Source organism: Sparus aurata, chromosome 20, assembly GCF_900880675.1.
Source record: "Sparus aurata chromosome 20, fSpaAur1.1, whole genome shotgun sequence".
NCBI lineage: Eukaryota > Metazoa > Chordata > Actinopteri > Spariformes > Sparidae > Sparus > Sparus aurata.
In genome coordinates, this window is record NC_044206.1 from 19,299,579 (window position 1) to 19,322,340 (window position 22,762).

Genomic DNA, 22,762 nt, shown 5'->3' on the forward strand with positions numbered 1-22,762 from the left:
ATATTAAGACCATACTTCATATACAGCTTACTTACTATCAATAAGCAGTAATTAAGAGGTTATTGAGGGAAAACTCTTAATTAATAACCTAGTTGGTTGGTTGTGAATAAGGTCTTGCAGAAAGAGTTCATCATAATGACAAATGAAGAGCCAATATGCTACTAATATGCACGCTACTATAAGATAATATGCTTTATTAGTGATTTAGCTTCTCATATTAAGAAAACAAATTCATTACTTTGTCGTATATTTGTTTTGTTTGCCGGTCTCCAGCTGTTATCCGTGCCCCATCGACACAGAGCTCCTTGTAAAATACAACTGTGCCGCTGATCCTTCAATTTCCGGAGCGCCACTTGCGCGTTTTGTAAGTGTGTTTACAGGCCCCGCTGTCTGTACCGTAAAAAAACCTGCTCGTGGGACCTTTTCTTAAAGTGTTTGCCCCGGGTGGCTCATATTCCTCTGCTCTCGATATTCTGCTGACACTTTGTGAGTGGGTGTCTGCCGGAGGGGAAATGCTCAAACTGGAGCATCTGTTGTTTGAAGGTGTGTTTTTTTTTTCTTTATCTGAAGAAAGTTATAAAGCTCCGTTGTCCTAATTAGGGAACGCTGACATCTCCTCCCTTGGTGTTTTTTTGTCTGGGAGAAGCCGTCATAGGAGACCACTTGTGCTACATAAGCTCATGGGTGATTTTTAACGTCTTTTGTCAGACTATGAAATGTGTCAGTAATAAGTTAATAAACCAAGTACATCATTAGATTTAGAATTAGAATTAAAGAGAAAGGTGGTAGAGCTTGATCAGGATACTCTTCTCCAGTCTGTACCATGGTTCCTTGGCCAATCACCCAAGCTTCCTCTATCCTCACGTGTGTGTGTGTGTGTGTGTGTGTGTGTGTGTGTGTGTCAAACAGTAAAAAAAAAACATTAATTAACATTAATAAAACAATTAATTTAATGGAGATCACCTGTGTGTAATAAAAGGGTGACAGTTAGATAGTAAAAAGCACTTGAAACCGGAAGGTCCAACAGCTGCTCGGTAAATGTCCGGGGCGCAGAACCGTATCATGAATACAGAGCAACAAACAAATCCGCGACAAGGTTAGTCAAACAGTAAAAAAAAAAAAAACATTTAATGCTGGTGAGGACCGATCATTATTGTGTGCATGTCACCCCGGCTTGAACACAAGGTACAGCATGTGTTCCACGGGACCTTCATTTGACCATCTGTCTGCCTGATAAATTGCCCTCCGAGCACAAAAAGAAATGGAGTCCGTAATATTCAATAAAAATGCAAGTTTTACTATCTCACCGATGTTATTTTCTGTCACGGTTTCCCCCCCCTTGCTCATTCTTTTCCCTCAGCCACTATCAAGGCTTCACCACCTGACGCTCTCTCTCTCTCTAAGGTCCATTACCCTTTGCTACGTCGCAGCACCGAGCTCCACGAACACGAACAAAAACATGATGGCGCTCATTAAAGGGTTCGGCTCGGTGGCTAATGCGCGTTCGACCCACTGCATTGGTGGCTTGAACGCAGCACTGTTTGGAATTTATGGTTTCATTTGATCCCGTGTGGAAAGCGTATAAGCTGCCGCGGGAGAAATATGACCTTTGATTGGTCACTAACTAATCAACCGCTCCTAATCGCAGATCGATACCCACAGGCCGGAAGAACGGAGGGCCGGAGGGTTTCCTGCCGCGCCGCTGGACAACATGTAGGCTGGTTAACGAGCAGGCAATCACACTTTATACAATAAATTATTTAAAGCGTACATTTTCAGCATTTAATGTCTTTAATGAGAATTCCCCCCCCCTTCGCCTTTGACTTTGCAATATTGAATCACATTAGATGCAAATAGGGAATTCTGGGTAACGGTTAAATGAAAAAGTGTCAAAATATACACAGTTATCTAAAAGTTGAACTCAAGGACAAAATGTTCAACAAAAGATACTTGATTTTAAAGGGATAGTTTACCTAGAATTTAGAAAAACATATTTCTCCTCTTGCCTGTAGAGCCATTCATCCATCTAGATTGTTTTGTTGTGAGTTGCTTTGTTTTGTAGATATCGACTGTAGAGATGTCTGCATTGTGTTGGATATAACGGAACGAGACGGCCTTCAGCTTGTGGTGCTCAAAACAACTGAAAAGGTTGGAAATTAGCTCAACAGCAATGTCTCTTTTCAGAAATCATGACCCGTTTACTCAAGATGCACAGATCTAGTGAGCAGTTATGTTTAGAAACTATTTTCTTTCTGCCGAACTACACCCGCCAACCCCATCGCTGTGCAGAAGGAAGCATTTACTCTGCAGCTTAAAGGGGAATTATATATTGGGATGAACTGTCCCTTTAAGCATCCCAGTGAGTTGTGTTAGTGTGACGGTGAGCCAGCGCTCACAATAACAGGACCATTAAACAGAGGCAGCTCAATGGAATTCAGCCATCAGTTCTGTTATTCACACCTGCGCTTTTTCCCCCCACTGAGACGCGTCAGAATGTCCGAATGCCAAAAGAAAAAAGGCCTGCTGCTGTCAGTGTGTTACTGCATTACTGCCACACACCTGCACTCATCACCGGTGCAGCTCATTGTTTTGCAGAGTCACATAATTAATTTAATGGAGATCACCTGTGTGTAATAAAAGGGTGACAGTTAGATAGTAAAAAGCACTTGAAACCGGAAGGTCCAACAGCTGCTCGGTAAATGTCCGGGGCGCAGAACCGTATCATGAATACAGAGCAACAAACAAATCCGCGACAAGGTTAGTGAAACAAAGTACGATGAGGTGAATCATAAAACAACACGGCACAGCTGTAAATGTGCCGGGAGCAGCCCCGTGGACACTCGGAAGCAGCTGAAGGGTATTATCGCTGCCCCTGTGATTCACCAAGAGCGGTTTGATGGAACTGTGCGAAGAGGAAGCCACTGTTAAAACACAAAAAAAGGAAAACTCGTCTGACATTGTGTACTCAGTGATGCCTGGTGGGTGCAGCATCGTCCTGTGGGGATGTTTCTCTTCAGCCAGGAAGGTTTTCTGAAGGTACATGGAAAATAAATGCACCGAAAAAAAGGACAGGAATCCTGGAAGAAAAACCAACCGCGACCTCCAACAGAAAGTGCAATTTGGAAGATTTATTTTCCGGTAAGATGATGACCCCCAAACACAATTACAATGCTACACGAGGAACGGCTTCAAAAAGTTGGCAAGTCAGAGTCTCAATCCATTGTATTTATGGCAATATTAAACTTTATAGTTAACTTTACTGAAAAGAGCGATATAACTAAAGCAGGAAAGTAGCAGTGAACCGAGGATGACCACTAAGATATGCTTTAAAAAAAACAGGAAAATGACACAAAAGAGACCTAAACAAATAAAAAGTACAACCAAACTTTTTATCTTGTTGGGCCAAAATGTACACTTAATGGCAGACCACAGGCCAAAAACAAGCACCTATAGACCATACTCACAAGGCGGCCATCGTCCTCTGGCATCATGATCAGGATGGAAAGCTTGTGGTGTTGAGCTAACTTTAGCCTATGGGCCTCACACTGGGCAGCCCTGGCATAGACTAAAGGTTGCAAGTGCTGCCTAAAGGTCCAATATGTAAGAATGTTGTTTAATACTTAAAAATATTAACACTAAATGAAGAAACAACAGTGTTGACTACAACCGTTTGTGCAGTTATCAACTGAAGTTAGCATACCAACGGGCTAGCCCCTAGCCAATGTGTACTTCAAGAGGTGATTGTCTGGTAATAAACAACCCCAACATGACCGCTAGGCGCACTGTTAACTGAGCTTGCTAGCTACCGGCAGCTAGCTGTGTGTTAGCAGCAGTTGGCAGCTGTTTAGAGAATTAATTTGACGGGTGGCCAGCTCTTACTTATAGCATATATAATAAATACTTGAGGGGGGTGAGTACTGCTGTCTACCTGGCTACTTGGCTAGTAATCATTAGATTCATATTTGTACTTTTCACTGGCATGAAAAAGTGTGAGTGTGATAAGTGCCAATTCTTTATTACATCCACAGTGATTTAAAGTTACAAAACATAAAACTTGTCCAAGTCCAAGGGGATGGTGTAATTTCTTTCTGTCATACTTTTTTTTTTTTTTTTTTCAGTGACTGTAACCTTCTTATTGCATTGCATTGATGAGCTCTTTCTCTCCAAACTGTGAGCTGGGAATAAAAAGCTTCACCAATGGCATACCTCACTTATCAAGGATACCCGGTGCACACTCAAATATCCATCCGTGCAATTGAAAAGGGATAAAGGGTGCATTTCAGCAGTGGTAATATTACATAGTTAACTGGCAGCTTTTTCAATCTGCTCTCGGTGATTTGTGCTCAGGCATTATGCTTCACCCTTTCTCTCCTCAAAGCATGGGGAAATGCATCGCTTAATTGAGAGGATTTCCACAGGCTTTGTGTGGGGGGGGCAGCGCTGGGAGCTAACTCCTTCTCACCGGGAGGAATGTATTTACAACACAACGCACTCTATCCCCATCTCATTTGTCATTTCAGCCTGGAATAATGTGTATATTTCCCCTTCCCTCCTGACACACTTTTATTTGCTGGGAGGCTGCGAACGTGCACGCGGCTCTTTAAATGTCTCCTTCGCATAATGAACGAGGACGATATTTTCCATAAATCAACAGCCGGGCCTACTGTATATCCAATCACAGCTGTCCATTGGGCTTTCCTGGCTTTTTTTTTCCCCCCGAATGGAGGCTCACTCCAAGTAATGCCCATGGTCAGTGGCTGCATTTACGCAGTTAATGTGGCAGACCGTCAGAACAAGCTTAAACTAACTATTTCAGAACTAGCTTTTCTGATATACAGAATATTTTATATTTGGGATGGGATTATTGTCTGTTGTTTTATTGCCAGCAAAAGGCATGAACAAGACTGATGCAGGTTAAGTTATAGGCAGTGGTGTAATGCAGGATTAACAGTATACAGCATATGTTTCTTAATCTCCTCTGATGTGCATCTTCATCATTGCAAGAAAAACTTTGATTTTCCCTAGGATGGCAAAAGCATGAGGTGCCCGTCTCTACGTTTTGATTTATTGGTACTAACAATAACTACCTTTTTTTTTATTTATTTATTTTTTTTTTGGATAAGCTAAAAATGCAACAGTAGTCTCATGTGCAGATGTGGTACAAGTACTCTGTTACAAGTAGAAATCCTGCATTCACAACTATTTTTTTGCTTTGACGAATCGTGAGAGAATAAATGTTGATCACACAATGTAATGGTTATAGAATAATGACACCATTGGCATTAACATTGGTTCCCAAAGAGAAATGCTTTCTCCAATGTAATTTTTGTCTGCCAAAAGGTCACAAAAAATGAAGGCCTCGTGGGCTGGCAGCCTTGAACCATTCCTATTTCCTTTCACGTCTCCCGACTAAAGAGAAGGGAAAGTTGCCACTTTAAGTAAAAGTACAAAATCATTAACTTTAAATTGTTCCTCAAGCACCAAAAGAAATAATGCAGATTGGCCTATTTTAGAATAACTTTGCATCTATATTATGATTAATGATGCATTAATGTGTTCGTCTTTAATGTTGCAGCCATCTCATTTTCATTACTTTATATACTTTATCTGCTGGGTAGCTTGTGAATTTACTGCCTGGTATCAATAAAACGTTATCCTACTCTTTAACAATACATTTATTAGTTGATTTAAAAAAAATTTGGGGGGGGGGACTTTATTGCCTTTTATGCACATTAACAAGCAATTAACATCACAAAGAGAAAACAAAAGATCATCTTGAGATTGGGTCTCATCTGTCACACAGAGATATCACTGTATAAACGTAGAGCACACACTTTTCTAGTAAAAATAAGTCAAATGGTGTTAATAACAGTAGTTATTTAAATATAATTTAACTTTTGAGGTATAAGAGTCTTAAGCGAGATAGTCAATAACTAGGGTCCATCTTCTCATAAAAATAGGTAGTTTTAGCTGCAACTGGGCAGTCATATATTCCATCATGTAGACATGCTTTACTTTCTGTAACCATTGAGCGATCATGGGAGGGTTAGGTTTCATCCAGCTAAAAGTAATCATTTTTCTTGCAATCATCAACAAAACATGTAATATATAACATTGTTCTGTGTTGGACATGTTGTCAGGAAATACATTTAATATAAAAAATAACAGAAGGTCCATTGCCAAGATTTTTTCCTGTTCTTTGACATTTTTCCAAAATATTTGTATTTTCGGGCAGTCCCAAAATATATGGGTATGGTCACCAACCATACCACAATTCCTCCAGCATTTGTTGCTGGGATTGTTTTCGGAGGCAAAAGTTGTTAACGGTGTCCTGAAGAACCTGGTTTTGACCTTCCAGTCAAATTCTTTATAGAGTTGGCTTCCAACCCCCCTATGGCATCTGGGACACATGTTTTCTCAAGAGTCATCCTCTATTATTGCATTCAGCTCCAGCTCCCACTGTTGTTGTTTGATGTGTAGTGTATTATCTGACATATGTAGTCTTAGTTTATTGTACATGTGAGATAATTGTTTTTTTCTTTGGAGGAACTGTCTTCAGACAGATGTACAAAATGGCTTTCTATATTATACTTTAGTAAATTTTCCCATTCTGTATTTTTGTAACATAATGTCTGATTTGTAAATATCTATATAGGTCACTTGAAGGCAAGGCAAACGTGTCTCTAAGTTGTGAAAAAGATTTAAATACGTGCCCATCCAGGAGTTGATTTATTATCAGACCATTCTCTGCCCATCTTTTATAAGCCCTGTCTGACATAGATGGTAAAAACTCTATGTTCCTGACTATAGGCACGGCCCGTGACAGGGCTCCAACTCCCTTTAGTTGCTTTTGGACTAAATTCCAGACCTTCAATGTGTGTATGACCCACACTTTATTGATTTTAAGTTTTTTTCTGAGATTGCTGGCTAAGAAATGGAGATCTAGACAGGGGTACCCCTGGTATGGAGTTTTGTTCAATAGAGACCCATCCGATAGTTGATTTAAATTTTGTAATCAAAAAAATGTTGGTGATGAACATCACAAGTCTACAGCCATGCTAGCAGCTCTGTGATGAATTTTGTTGCTTGTTTATCATCTTAATTTTGTGTGTAAGCATGCTAGCATTTGCTAATTAAGCAGTAGATACAAAGTGTAGTCGCGGTCTATAGGGAAAGTCATTAATTTTGCAAATATTTACTCATAAACTCAAGTGATGCCTGCACCAAGTCTCACAGTAATCTTTAGTCCGTTACTGAAAACCACAAATGATCCTGCTGGTGGTGCCGGAGGGAAAGTCACCACAGTCAGTGTGATTTATCATCTGGGGACGATGAATGGTTTATGACAATCTATTTAATCCAAATATTTCAGTCTGACTGACCTATTTGCTCATCCATAGAGCCGTGTGACAGGCATGGCTTAAACATTTCATGATGGATACAAATCTGGTATGACAGCAGCAATTGTTTGATGCAAATGTCAAACATTTTTTTGGCTTTGGTAACATGTTATGTAAATATGAAGCCTTATCCAGTTAAAGAACACGCTATCATACGAGCATGCCCCTCTGTGTCCCACAGTATTTATTGGTGCTATTAACAGTTAACTGTCTAATACAGAAGTAAATACTGTATAATTAATCCTAAAAGCAACATGGTAATTGCCATTCTAAATGTCAGCCTGACTGGAAACTAAGAGATCTTCATATACTTCAGCCTGTTGTAAACTGTAAACTGCATGTACAGCTGCCTGTTGTTGCTCCCTGTAAACAAACATGCAGCTCCGGCAGCAATCAATGGATGTCAGCATGACAGTAAAGTGTTGTGTGGAGCTGTCACAGATAGTGTCATGCAGGAACCATGAGGTCCCTTTCTATCTTAGCAGAGTTGTCACCGAGTGGTTCAGTAAACTGACTGAATGAATTGTGTTCAGTAGCAGAGCAAACATCTCTTGTGTGGCGAAGAACAAGGCTCGTGTTATTTTGCTGTTTTGTGAGAGTGTCTGCATTTCAAACCAGAAATATGGAGAAAACACTGACATCGAGGCAAATCAACTGTTCGCCTCAGTGTCAATCAAGCGATTGTTTATACAATAATAGCAGATAAGTTATTGAGAACATGATGCTGTACAATGATATTACTGTGCAAAATGATTATTATAATGTAGAAGCAAGCAAGACAAATGTATTAACTGTTTTGAAAAATCAGTTGGTAATTATTCCATCTATTGTTTGATGGTTCCCTGGTTTTGAATGTGAGACTTTGCAGTTTTTGTTTGATTTAGGTATGTAGTAGTTCAAGTAAATTACTTTCCTTTTTCTCTTTTTTGGACTGCCGTGCAAAACAAGAAATATGACTGTGACCCATTGTGCAGATGAGTGGATGGCTCCCTAGCTGATGAACTGAATGCCTTTTATGGATGCTACAAGGCTAGCACACATGCTAGTCCAAATAATAAGTTTAGTGGGAAATCCCCATTCTCTGACACTGAGAGGAACGCAGGGAAGGTCTTAAGGAGTGCAAAAAGGAGTAAAGCCGCTGTACCCAATGACATCTGCGGCTCGATCCTGAAATCCTGCCCTAATGAAAGGTTTTTACCGAGCTTTAAGAATTATCCTTGGTTCCTACTGGTTTGATTGTATCAATCCTTTTGAAATTTGAGCAACAGAAGGCTTGATACTTCTTTTTTTTTTACATAAGCGGTAGTACTCCCCAAAACCTGTAAACACACTTAAATGTAAGAAAAATGATGGAGTTTCCCTTTGAGTTGGGCTTAAAGTAACTGTGATTTTCAGAAGAATTTCCACTATGTTCTAACATTGTATACCTGACATGACTCAATGATCAATGAGGATACAATCACCAGGTTAATCTACTGCAGAAGGACCCATCTCAGCTGTTACTGCACAACACAACAACCCCCGGTGGTCTCAGGCCTCTGTGCTTATTGCGTTTGATGACAACGCCTTGGGCTCTGTGAAAATAATCCTAAATTGCAGCCTTACGCTAAACGAACTGCAATAATTGCTGTTAGAAACTGATTTTGAGTCACCGGCAGTGAAGTTTCAAATGTCTTTATTCTGTTTTTAAAGTGTGAGATTTCGGGGACGGTGCAAACTGTCCTTTGAGCATGTTTCTAATCTGTTGAGAGAGTTTATAGTAAACACCTGCACTGGTCGCTGTGAGCCAGGCCTTTGATCGAACACTTTAATGTTGTTTTTCTGTACTGCCTCCAACTTTACGCACTCCAGACACACACTCCATCACTCTCTTATCAAGAGCGGCTGTCACGAGCAGCACAGAGGCCAGTCGACACTGGACTATAAAACACAGGAGGAACTGTTGGTATTTTAAAAACCTGGGCCTGTTACATTGTGCTGCATTCAGCACTAACCACAAAAAATGTACTTCCTGTGCACAGGCTTATTATCTTGGTTTGACGGAGAGAGAGCCAAGTGGTGGTGATCTATATTAGCTGAGGCTATTATGAAGCACCGGGTTTTCCCAGGCAGTCGGTGAGACGTGTTGCTAGGAAACATACCTAGAGATCGGGGGTGGAGAACTGGTTTGATGAGGAAGCAGAGTTCCCAGCTTCGCATGGAAATAACCAGAGAAGTGCCTCAGAAGTGCCCAATCGACGAATATTGATTTGATCCAGTTGATGAAATCTTTGCAATTTGCTCTTTTTGATCTCATGTCTGTATATTTTTGAGCTGCTTCAGAAGATTATCTTGCGTGAGTATTGAATAAATGGATATCAAATCCTGCTGAGAGTGAGGTTTTCATTAAAGGTGCACTACGTAGTTTTTGGGGAAGCAATTGGTTGACTGAATTTTATGCCTATATAAACAAAAAGTCTTTGTTTTTGTGACTGAATAAACAAACTGACCTTAAAGAACAACACAGTAACATACTGTTTTGTTTATATGTGGCGGACCCTGCCACCTTTCTAGTTTCAAACAGCGCTCTCAGGACCTTATTTTTCTCTGAGAACAGCTTGTTTATTAAGATATGGAAAAATAAATATTTACGAATTTGTATTGTTACCTCAGTAATATTGTAAATATACAAATTCCTAGTTTGAATTTCTCCTCCAGAACTGCACAGTGCTCCCGTTTTAAAGTTCTGACTGTGAAATTGCAAACTGTGATTAATTATCATACACACTCGCTCGTATCAGCCTTTGTAATACGCCGCTGTCTTGTTGACCTTTTCAGAGCACAATATATTTATCATTATTGTAGTGGGAAACATAATTCTAAAGCAGGAAGGTAAACAATGAGCACAGTTGGTACTGGAGTGCTGTAAAGACAGAAATCCTGACTGCTGAACTTCCACACGGTAGAACATATTTCATCACTTTCACTTCAGCCCTCAATTTCTTAAATTCTGTGTGATTAAAATCAATACACTGAATTTTTTCTTAATATATTTTGCCTCCCAGCGTGCTTGATGGATGGACGCTTTAGTTTATTGAGTCACGCTGACGCCGTCATGTCTGGAGCAATGCTGCCCTCGTCTGGACGCTCCCGTCAGTGCAGCCCGCCTGTCACATCACACGGCCTATATGAGTGATTAACAAAGTGGCATAAACCCTTGGCTTGTGTATATATAATTTTAAGGTCAAATTAATAGTCTTGACACCAGCAGCACTCTACTACTTCAAATCATGTCCACCGTGTCTTTGCACCAGTGAAGTGAAGCAGCAGTTGCTTAATGGGTGGTGGGATTTTAGGGTTGAAATATCTCTGCTTATACAAACGACTCTCCCTGCGCCACCTCTCTGCTTTAAAGATCACACGAGGAATCGCCGGCGAGAGCGTATTTAACCTTTCCGCAGCCCGGCAGATTTTTTTGGCTCTTGCAGACCAGTAACATTTGATCTCTCCAAGGATGTAATCAGGGGCCGAGGTGTAAATCTGCCCAGTGGACGGGAGAATTAAGCTAATGCAACCAGCAGCGGTGAAGCAGAAGGCCGGCCTGGTTGTATTTCTCCCTCGGTCAGCGCGCTGTCCGCAGGGCTGCCTCCTTAGCTCCTGGAGACAGACTGTCAGGGCCAAACGGTAATTGGTCAGATGGGACTGCACAGGGAGGAACATCTAATTACTAAGAACATGTTCTCCTCCCGGGCCTCGCAGGTAGACGAATGACTTCTAATATTTTTGTGCTCACGGTAGCTGAAATTTGAGATGAAGCTATTGACCCAAATGCCTTCGACTCAAACTTAAAACCCCCATCCACTCATGAATATGTTTTGCTTTTTGCTCCCTCACTTGGATGTTTGGACTTTGCCGTATAGAAACATGGATGGATGGCCAAACGGGCCAATTGGGCACAGTCCTGTGGGGCCCCTGGGCCTGAGCGTCCATTTAAATGAATAATTTGTTATTTGCAAATGTCAAGCATACAGCTACAAAGGGAAACAAAAATATCACAAAGGGACATTGTCTCATTCAATTTGGATGTACTCCGATAAAGGAGGGTCGGGGTCCTTTCACGTATCTGTGCCCAGGGCCCCCGTTGTCCTGTAATATGTCCATGTGCAGAATGATGTTTGTACAGAGTTGTTTTATTGACTGAAGAGAGGAGGTTTTTATGTGCTAACATCAGGAGGCTTGTATGTGCCTGAGCATTTTGCTACAACTGGTTTGGAAGCCAATTGTAATCTTGTATGCAACCCGAACACAAGTAATGTGGCTTGAAACCTCTCGTGCACATACAATTGGAGCTTACTTTACAGTGAATTTGAAGACATCTTGTATCAGTCAAACATTTGAAATGCAAAGTATTTTTATTTTCTATCAGGAAGAAACTTAAACGTATGTAATTTTATTCCATAATTCCATATTTTTTCTATATTTTTAATTTAAAGTTGTTCTCCAGACAGTCTGCTTTGAAAAATAGTGTGTCAGACATTTTTTTTCTACCAAAAACATGTTCTCAATCCCAACTCATGAAATACAGCAGCTTCATCAGAAGCCTTAAGCTTCAAACTATGATGCTCTACTTAACCCTCTAGCACACATTTTGCACATTAAGGCTTCCACGTATCATGTTGGGCACAAAAACTGCCTGCAACATCTGGTTAGACTTTCAAAATAAAACCTGCTGATTGACACCTCACATTTGATGACATATTACTTTTAGACTGATGTGAACATTGTAAAAAACGGTGTCATGGTTTGGTTAGGTTTGGGCACCAAAACTACTCGATTAGGTTCAGGAAAACATCCTGCTTTCTGTCAAAACAACATGCAGTCATGTTATTTGCAAAATAAAGATTAACTTTCTCAGGCAAGCAATATAAAGATTTAAAGTTATAACTTGGTTGCAAACCCTGGTTTAGCCGCGAGGAAGTCCTGCATATGACCAACCCAAACAACCTGTGACTTTTCTTGCTCTCTATACTACAATGCAGGAGGTGTAACTACAGCAACCAACCTTAGAAGCATAGGGCAACTGGCCAGTGTGATCCAAATCACACTATGGCAGATTGGAAATTTGACCAGGATTGGCTTCCAGACGGTTTGTGATGTCACAAACCATGCCCCCTCAAAATCTGATTTTTCAAATGGCACAGAGAAACGTGTCCACTGTCAGCGGATGAATGTGAAAGCAGCCGTCACGTTTCAAACTCTGCACATGCGTTATTCTCCACAGTGAAACTTAAGCATTCATCTGTAGGAACAAGAAGAACAGATGCAGTATATTCATGAGAGGAGGGAGTACTTAATAAGTCTGTTTTTTTTGTATCACTACTGCTTCTTTAGAAGTATATTGTTGGCCTTCAAGTTGACTTATTTATGCAGAGGCCTTGGATAATTCAACAGCTGGGGGTTTAAAAGGCTGCAAAACATTTTATTAACATCCACATAAGTTGACAAAAAAAATAAAAGAATGTTACTCTTTTTCTTATTTTTAAATATTAAGGTGGTTGTCCTCTAAACACCCAGTATTCAACCCCTTAAACTCCTGAATTGGCTTGAGAAAAAAGGTGCAGAGCTCAGCTAGAGATCCTATTATAAATGTTTCTTGCGGTGGATATGTCTTTGCCAGTCCCGAAGAATAAAGACCAGCTGGTGTAGAGAAGAGGGATGCTCCGAGGCCAGACAGTTCCTCCGCCTGCCAAGTTTCAGATCACAACACTTCAAGTGTCTTTAATCTCCTGTGCAGTGCAGGGGCTGCAGAGAGGAATTAACTTTCTGCAATGCATTCAGCAAGAGCAGCTTTTTTTTTTCTCCCCCTCTTCACACGTCACTCTGCACCCGGGCTGAACATTAATTAGCGCTCAGACTGTGTTGTGTTGTGTGTTCTGGCTTTGTTCCTCCACTGGGGGGAGACTGTGAGATGGACGAGCCCCAGGCTGCACAAGGGGATAATTTTGTTTACACAGTCGGAATTAATGACTTTATCTGGTGCCTCTCATGATTTTATTGGCCTTAAGTGCATCTAATAGTCTGCTAATTGCTTCAAAGAAATAAACAGTTAGCAGATGTCTAACTCACACGGCTACATTTGTGAAAGCCAAGGCTCTTTGCAGGCAGAGAACAGGCCTTGTTTAACCCTGAGGGTCCCTTGTTGACTCCCAGCGAGTGGTTAGCTCTAATCCCAGTGCTCAAATGTGCTGATAAATACTGGATGGAGAAAAAGCAGAATGTGCGAGTGCCTCATCACCTGCAGCACCGCCTGTTTCTCTGCTCTCAGCCTGAAGGGCTCTGCGGTGGTGGACTCAGCCCGGCCTCTCTGACCCCGCTGTGATTGACTTGATCTCCCAAAGAAAAGCTCCCATGACCTCGAAAAAGCTCGAGGAAACAGGGGATGAAGACGGACATGGCAGAGCAACAATCGACACCCCCCTCCCCACACACAGTCAGCATGTTTTGAGTTATTACTTTACAATGACACGGGGGGCTTGAGGTTGCCAAGTCGAGGCCACATTTTGACATTTCTCAACCTAATCCGAGAGGAAAAAATAAAGAGAAACGTGATCGATGGATACTCCAACACAACAATACTCATTTCTGATGTCTGCCTATTGTCAATCAGCCACACTGCAAAATGTCTATGGAGGACCATAGATGACTAAATTAAAATGATAATGTACACTCGAAAATGAAAATCTAATTCCACAGTTGTATGTTAATTTTCGACATATGTATTTGTTGTTTGGGTAATAAAGGATATTGCAATGATCTGATTTTTGTTCAGATGTTTGTTTGCTTAATTATGATTTTGAAATTGAAATGTAAAATTTTAAAATGTTCCTTTTTCCAAATTTAATTTTTAAAGACTTAACCTGCCCTGGACAACATTCACATGAAAATTTAAACTTTTTTTCCCATTCATGCATCATGAAGCCCAGAGAGGGACTAAAATAAAATGATAATGTACACTTTAAAATTAAAATGTAATTCCACAATTGCCTTTTTATTTTTCCATATAAACATGTCTTGTATTAGTGTAAATTAAAATGCAATTAGCGTTTTTGCATTTAATTTTTACATACATGCATATCTGCATTCTACAAACATATTAAAGGAATCATTCACCCAAAAAAAGAAAATTCAGTCATTATCTTCTCACCCCCACGCCAATGGAAAGTCAGATGAAGTTTTGCAGTCCACAAAACATTTCTGGAGCTTCACAGCAAAACATGTTGCAGCGTTCTCCTGATCAACAGCAGTAGTTGGGGTCTTAAAACATAATGAAAAAGACAACTTGGTAAAACACAAACAACTTAATTCAGCTTGTCTCTTGATGACCAAAGATCCCAAATGGAGTTCAAAACACATTATTTAAACCCTTTTCTAAGCCTGATTTTTTTTCCTACAGCTGCTAATCTGAAGTGGGTGCACAAGTTCTGCAGCGCATCAAGGGTGTCGATAATGCCTTTTCAAACAAGTCCCCATCTACTTCATTTGTTTAGGAGAATCCTGGAACACCTTTTTGTTGTCAACCTCCAGAAATGTTTTGTGGACTACGAAGTTTCACCTGACTTTCCACTTCTCCCAAACTTTCATTTCGCGGTGAAATTATTGAAATCTTTCAAATAAAAATGGAAATGCCTTTGGGACATTTCATTTGTCAAAGCCTTAACCTGCTCTACAGTCGACAACACTCGAATGTAAACTAAAATTTGAACGTTCAAACAATATTAAATCTAATTTTTCAATTTGTGCAAACATGAAGGCCACAGGGGACCACATTAAAATGATAGTGATGGGATGATAACATATGTAATTATTATTTAAAATATCAAAATGCCATATGGTACAGTAGTAAATACATTTACACAATGATATATTGGTTAATATCTTTTTGAAATGTATACAAATAATATACATTCAAATTCATTTTTTGCAAATACCTAAAATGTGCTCATCCCACACTTGTCACAGTGATTTGTATGTATTGGAGACAGATTAAAATAAGCTTTCTTGTTCAAAATGACATCAATTCACTGAAAATTAACTGTATTTAATAATTCTACACCACCTCAAAAATCTTTTTCTGCACACATAAATAGAAAAATATGTATTATCGGTAAGAATATCTGTCCACATATCGGCCAGGCTCCATGAATTCGATAATAACGTATCAGATTTAAAATGTATAAGGTGTGGCGATATCTCAGCTTTGAGATGGGGAACATGTGAGTGTCAGTCTGTCGAGGATCGTTTCAGTCTTCTCGCTTGAGTCTCTCCACATTCAGATGTCCAGTCAGCAGTCAGCAGTAATTAGCTGTACCGGGTGTTGGACACCTAACAGGTTGTGTTGTTTTCATCCGGGGGTTAAATGCCACCCGCCCCCCGCGGAGTCCACTGGCCGCCGCCGCTGTACAGCCTGTGGTCGGGACAACACCTCCGAGCCAAACAATTACATCAAGGTCATGGAGAGGAGGAATGTTCTGGCGATTAGCGCAGGAGTCCGGCAGCAGCGAGGAACCTGCAGAGAGAGCTCCTCTCCGGGAGGACAGCAGGTCTCAGTGACTCAGATACATAAACTCGCTCTTTGGGGGGGCAGCTGGAAACTTTCAGTCCAGGCGTGTGAGTCCTGCAGAAAGAGATCTGACCTCCATAGATGCAGAACTTTGAATATGTGTAAAAAATCAGCCTGTGTTGATTGAAACGTGCATGGAAGGATCTCTGAGCTGTGATCGTCTCCTCCACTCTGCTCCCAATCGAAACTCGAACCGCTGGCCTGCCAGAGGTCAGATCTGAAAACCTCAGAGGCAATGTCAGCAAATGAATGAGAGATTTTGTAAAGTTTGTTGGAGCACATCCTTATTTTTTACGTGTTTTATCCATTACAACATGAGATCCTCGGTTTTCCTCATGTTTTATCATAAAGGTTTAAGATTCGCCTCCAATTTTCGTTCTCATGTCGATTAAAATACTTTTTATTTACCAAATTCACAATTTAAACTGACAGAAAATACATTTTGTTGTCTTTTAAAATCATAAAAGTTAATAAAGAATAGAAAGACATAATCTCCACGAGTCACTTGTTGACACTAAACTCGGGGCACTTGTGATGTTTATTGCAAACGAGTTTCTTTCTTCTTCTTCTTTTTTTTTAAGAGAAGGTGGCTTTTTTCTTTTTTCTTTTACAAACATGCGTGTCGTCTTTGTTTGGGTTTGACACTGTTGTGAGGGAAGTTCAACGAGTTCTGACACGGTGACGATCAGTGCGCAAAAGCACGTGAATCATAATAAAAACCTCTGTTCATAGAAGAGTTACATCTTTGTTTTTTATTGTTCGATAAAATGGATCTTTAAACATTAATTTATTTGAGGTTGATAGTGTTTTGTTTTATTTTTTTGTGGCCGACAAACTTTAGGTTGAACAAGAAAAAGAGTTTTTAGTTTTTAATCATTGTCAGACCGAGTGAAACAATCATCCGAAATGTGTCTGGAAACTTGAAAAGTTTATGGAAATATACATTTTTTTTCTAACCTTCAATAGTTGTTTTATATTTATTAATCGTATAGGCTCATATCTCCGCTTTGTCACTTTGGCTTTGCGGGTTTTGTTTAGACAAGTCCCTAAAAATATAGACTTTGCCGCAGCCAACACATGCTCCAGTGCGTAATTACGCACGGGCAACAGTTGCAAGTCACTAACCTGCCTTAATGACTATATACCTTAAAATAACATGAGGCTCAGCTCTGCAGTTAAAGGCAGTATCGGTGCTCATTGATAGGCAGATTGGGTCAATACAACAGGGCTGGAGCAGGACAGGGGCGGTGGAGGAGGGGTGTGACCGTCCCAAAAGTTTTCTTCAATGGGCTACCTGTAGAGGCTCCGGGCTCTGCGCATAAATACTCCTCCCTCTGAGGACCAGCTCAGTCCTGAGGGAGACACACAGAGCAGAAGTTAGGATTTTTTTCGGGGGGATTCTGGTTAGGGCGGATTATGAACGCTTTTGGACACCAACCATCTAACCAGCAGACCAGCCCTATCCAGCACCACAGCGCTCAGGAGCTCCTGGACATGGCCGTGTACTGCGACAACTACGGGGTGTACCAGCAGAACCTGCACCACCATCACCCGCAGAGGCCGCCGACGCACCCCTCCAGCTACGGCCTCGGAGAGTACACCTCAGCGTCTGCGAACCCTTACCTGTGGCTGAACGGACCCAGCATCAACTCGTCTCCTTACCTCCCCGGGAACAACAGCACGTCCTACATTCAGCCCGGATACGGGTCGAACCAGAGGCAGTTCCTGCCGCCTCCCACCGGGTTCGGTGGCGCGGATCTGGGCTGGCTGTCCATATCCAGCCAGCAGGAGCTCTTCAAGATGGTCAGGCCGCCTTATTCCTACTCGGCGCTGATCGCGATGGCCATACAGAACACCCAAGACAAAAAGCTAACTCTGAGTCAGATCTATCAGTACGTGGCTGACAACTTCCCTTTCTATAAGAAGAGCAAGGCTGGATGGCAGAACTCGATCCGGCACAACCTGTCACTGAACGACTGCTTCAAGAAGGTGGCACGTGACGAGGATGACCCCGGTGAGTCTGGAACATCTTTACGCAAAAATGTATTTTTCTGTGTGATATATTTTTTTTATTTTATTGATACTGATGAAGCTGGTTTTGAAAAATCATCCCAGCTCACTGACAGATGGATCACATTTGGTGATGTGCAGGTGAAACTTTGTCATCCATGTTTATTAACCTCTTTCTTGTTGTTGTTCTCCAGGTAAAGGAAACTACTGGACGCTGGACCCGAACTGTGAGAAGATGTTCGACAACGGCAACTTCAGGCGGAAGAGGAAGAGGAGAGCTGACATAACCGGAGCCGACGGCAGCGCCTCTCTGCCCGTCAAGTCGGAGGACGGCGGCGCGCACAAACTCTCCGACACGGCCAGCCTCCTCAGCTCCTCCCCGCCCAGCCTGCACGGATCCCCGGCCTCCACGGAACCAAAGTCGTCCCCGCCTCCGTCCGCGGAGCACAGCCCGTGTTACAGCAACTTCGTGTCCAGCGTGAACTCGCTGCTGGTGGGCGGCGGCGGAGGAGGAGGAGGAGGAGGAGGATCCACCATCGACGGCGGCGGCGGAGGCTCCAGGGGAGCGGAGCGGGACTACAGCTCCGGGCATCTTGGGGGACTGTCTCAGAGCAGAGAGGGCATGTCCGGACTGGGCTCGTACTCGCCCTCTTTAATCTCTGACAACAACAGAATGAACTATTACGCATCGGTACAGAGCCTCTCCAACCATTTTAGTGTTAATAACCTCATATACAGCCGGGAGGGAACAGAGGTGTAGACTGTAAGAAGAAGAAAAAAAGTAATTTATCTCTCAGTAGTCCTCACATTTCTTTAGTTGTTTCTGGTTTAGTGGGACTCATTGTAAAACTAGCACTGGAGCTGAACTGGTATTTCCCCTCACAATAACCCTCCAGAACTGGGGAAAAAGTACAATTTCTGTGTATTAGACAGGAATGTTAATGTCATGGTTTGTCCATATTAGTGCAACAAACTTGTTAACTGGTTTTTAAAAAAAGAAAAAAATGAAATCCTGTCATTTTCTTTAAAAAATAAAAACAAAGCTTATTGTAAAGCTGCTCTGTCGGGCTGTCTCCCTGTCTTAACATAAGAAGACGATTTGTACAGAAATTATTTTCATATGAAAATACATGCTGTGTGTTTTTTAGACTGAACTGTGCTTTTGTGTGTGTTTTTTATTTAAACTCACGTGGATGTTTGAATAAAAAAGTCATTTATTTTAACTCGATGTGTCATTTTCCTACTTATTCTTACTGAGACACCAATATTAGACTTTATACATAATACTTTGATCATCTTCTATTGGGCACTTGTAAATTCTGATCGTTTTTTCTATTGAATATCCTGAAGAAAATCACTCTCACATTTCAGGAATAGTAATAGAAAGTCTAATTCCTCCATCTGGCTGACTGATTTGAACACTAAATGATATTCCTGTCACCAATTTTCAGAAAAAGCGCACTAATTTTCAAGCATTTCTGCAAAACCAAACCCTCCAGATATTCAGATAAAGCCCTCATGGCTTACATAAACGAGTACAAACGCTCTGCAAGCCTGTCAGGAAATCTGAAGTCAAGTGGCTGTAAGCAGTAAAGTGTGTAAGACAGAGACATTTTCCGCTTGTCACTTCCAATCGCCCCATTTCAACATGCAATCAGACCTTTAACTTACTTCCACCAGGTTCAGAAGTTCACGCTTTTTTCTGTGTGTGCGCGTGTGTGTGTGTGTGTGTGTGTGTGCGCGCGTGTGTGTGTGCGTGTGCGTGTGTGTGTGGAGCTGCACGGCCCTCGGCTCGGCCCTGCGCCTGTCTGATCGTCAACCTGTTGGCTCCACACTGCACCTGTTTCTCGTCTCGTTTTCCCAAAAGAGACTTGTCACGCACAACGCGGCCCCCGTTCCGTGTGTGCGCGCTGTGTGAATCCCGTTAATGGGATTTGTTGTTTTTGTTGTTTTTTGTTTTTTTCCCTCCTGTATTGGGTAGCACGCTGGAAGAGCATCCGCTGAACGGGGGAAGAGTTCAGCGGCGTGTAAATGTGCTTTTGTTGTGCCTGTGACCCGGAGGACGCTGCAGAACAAGCCCTGCTGCTGGGGAGGGAGTTTAAAAAAATAATAATCGAGCAAAGGGCCCGTCGCTGGAGGAAATGCTCAAGTGATTTAACACCCCTGTCCTGTCTTATTTCCAAACAATATGGATACGCACGGAATCAAAGCCTGTAAATAAAAGGAAACACCTCTTAATTGGTTGATAATTGAAATCACTCAGGCGCTCCGTGCTGTGGAATAAAAGAGAAATTAATTGACAAGACTTTCGTGCCCCTTGTTGGAACACAATGGAGGGCTGGCAGTCCAAGAGATCCCCTCCTGGGCTCAAATGAAAATATTGCCATCTGAAGATCTGGGAACAAATTATCTCCCTCAGGCCACATTTTGCTCTATTATCTGTGGTAGAAGGGCCGCGGATCCGGACAAAGAGGGGGTTTTGTCAAACAGGAGCAGGTTCTCACAGTAACTAGTTTTCTGTTCGGATCCTTCATCGTGTTCAGTGAATGGAGTGTGGAGCCCTTTCACAATAAGAGGTCATGCATTTAGTGCTTGTTACTGTCACAGCCAGTGCTGTAAAAAAGGACCCAAAGGTCAGATATTCGAGTAAAAAGTACAGATTTTGGGCTAAAATGTTACTCTGGTAAAAGTGAAAATCACCCATATGAGTATTGGTTAAGTAAAAGTCTGAAAGTATCTGATATTTAATGAACTTAAGTATCAAAAGTAAAAGCAAAAGTACAATTTTACGAATATTGCCATGCATTTATATTCTGTATGCGTCGGCTGTTTATTATTCCAGTCAGCTTTTCTCACTCGATGTGGAATTTCGTGTTGTATTAAAAAAGTCTATTATATTTGGCAGTTGTGGTACCTTAGTACTGCCCTCTAGTACAATTTTGTAGTGTTGTGAAAAAGTACCCAAAGGTCAGATACTTGAGTGAAAGTAAAGATTTTGTGTTAAAAATGTTATTTTGGTAAAAGTGAAATTCACCCATGAGAATATTACTCGAGTAAAAAAAAAAAGTATCTGGTATTAAATGTACTTTAGTATCAGAAGTACAAGAGGAATAACATTTTAACATTTCAGCCAGACTCATGATCACATCAGATATTCAGTATTTCTCTGAAAATGAGTTTTTTTAAAATTATTTTCCCAAGCTCTCATGCAGGGCAAACAGAGTACTTCTACTCGCTCTCCAAGTTCGATTCCGCCCTCTCAGTTCTCAGAAATGTAACGCTCCAGCGCCTCGTGCCTGAAGGGCACATTTACCCGGCTCGCATGAATATCAGTCAGGCCACCATGTCAGTGCTCCAGGGCCCCTGGGCTCCAGGGCTGAGGGCCCAGGACCAGCAGAATACCTCAGCGTAAGGGTGGCCGCTGATGGACTAAACCCATAATGACAGGTTTCGGCCTCAAAGGGTCATCCCTCGGAGGCGAGGTTGGTTTATAAGGAGGAACTGGATTATTTTAATCCTGTTTCTCTTTGGGACTAGATACACCGACAAGTCATCCGGTGCCAACTATGGAGAGCAGGGTTTACCTGTGGTGAATTTCACTCAGAGAGAAGAACAGGAACGTTGCTCTTTTACTTTTTTGTTGTGTTTTTCACTTTTGGATATCCCAGTTTAGATCCCAAAAACCAGAAAGACGTGAAGAAGAGTCGTCTGCAGCTCGGGGACGTGGAGGTTCGTCCACGTTAGTCAGTGAGTGACATGAGCTGCGGTGATGAATCACTGCTGGATAAAGTTGCACTCGGCTAAGTGAGAAACTCAACTCCCATTAGCTCCAAAGCGAGATCTCCTCAGCTGATAAATAAGCGACTGGAACAAGACCTGCGGACTTCCTCCACTCCCTGAAAACCTGCTTTTAAACATGCACCGTGCACCTTCTCGCTGAAAGACTTTACCAGCAATTTGTTTGGTTTGCAAAGCTTTCAGGATTTCAAATAAAAAGATGTGTCCAGAGCCTAATAATTCTCCACAGCCCATATAACACCAGCTTACAGACAAATGTGAGGGGGGGAATATGAAAAGAGAGACTGCGCGTCTGACCCCGGTGAAGAACATGATAGCTTAGGCCATAGGGGGGCTGATTACAGTCTGGGCCTACCCTGAAATTTCACATCTGTTTGTAGCAGTCAGCGGGCATTAGAGGGATAATTTCTTATATTACAGCTCAATCTCTTGAGGAAGTTAAACATTTAAGAGAACAATATGATGACAGCTTCTGGGGAAGCCACCACACGGCTGTGAGAGGGAGAAGGAGGAGGAGGAGGAGGAGGAGGAGGGGGAGCGTGCAATTGATAGCTGAGGAGAATGTCTATCAAGTGGCATGACGCGATTCGGTTTCATCATTCACCTTCCAAGGCCCATAAAAAAGACTAACGTATGGGCCGGTAACGGCATGGGATCCCTGCTCCGGACGAGCAGCCATATGGATTATTTTATACAGAACAGGAACCATCAGGGCTCAAACTGCTCGGTTGTTGAGAGCATGTGAAAAATGCGGAGATGCCTCTCACTCCACTTGTCATTGTCCACACTTAGCTTTGCTCTTTTTTTTTGTTTTTTTTGTTTAATTCTTTGGGTAAAAACCTCAAAATACATGAAGATCTTTCACAGTTTTCTACCATGCATTTGTCAACCTCCCTCCGTTCTTGCTGGTTTCGGACAACCAGGAGCTAGAATTATTAGATTTGCACAGGAAGGG

At 41.7% G+C, this 22,762-nt stretch overlaps 1 protein-coding gene across 1 annotated transcript; it reads left to right on the forward strand.

Annotated features, from left to right (window-relative positions):
* Window positions 1-1,023: 1,023 nt before the first annotated feature.
* Window positions 1,024-19,040, forward strand: foxi1 (forkhead box i1). Its single transcript, XM_030399599.1, has 4 exons — window positions 1,024-1,096; window positions 2,758-3,138; window positions 17,452-18,013; window positions 18,204-19,040. The coding sequence occupies exons 2-4, from the start codon at window positions 3,052-3,054 to the stop codon at window positions 18,767-18,769; spliced, it is 1,215 nt and encodes a 404-aa protein (XP_030255459.1). The 5' UTR covers window positions 1,024-1,096; window positions 2,758-3,051; the 3' UTR covers window positions 18,770-19,040.
* Window positions 19,041-22,762: the final 3,722 nt, after the last annotated feature.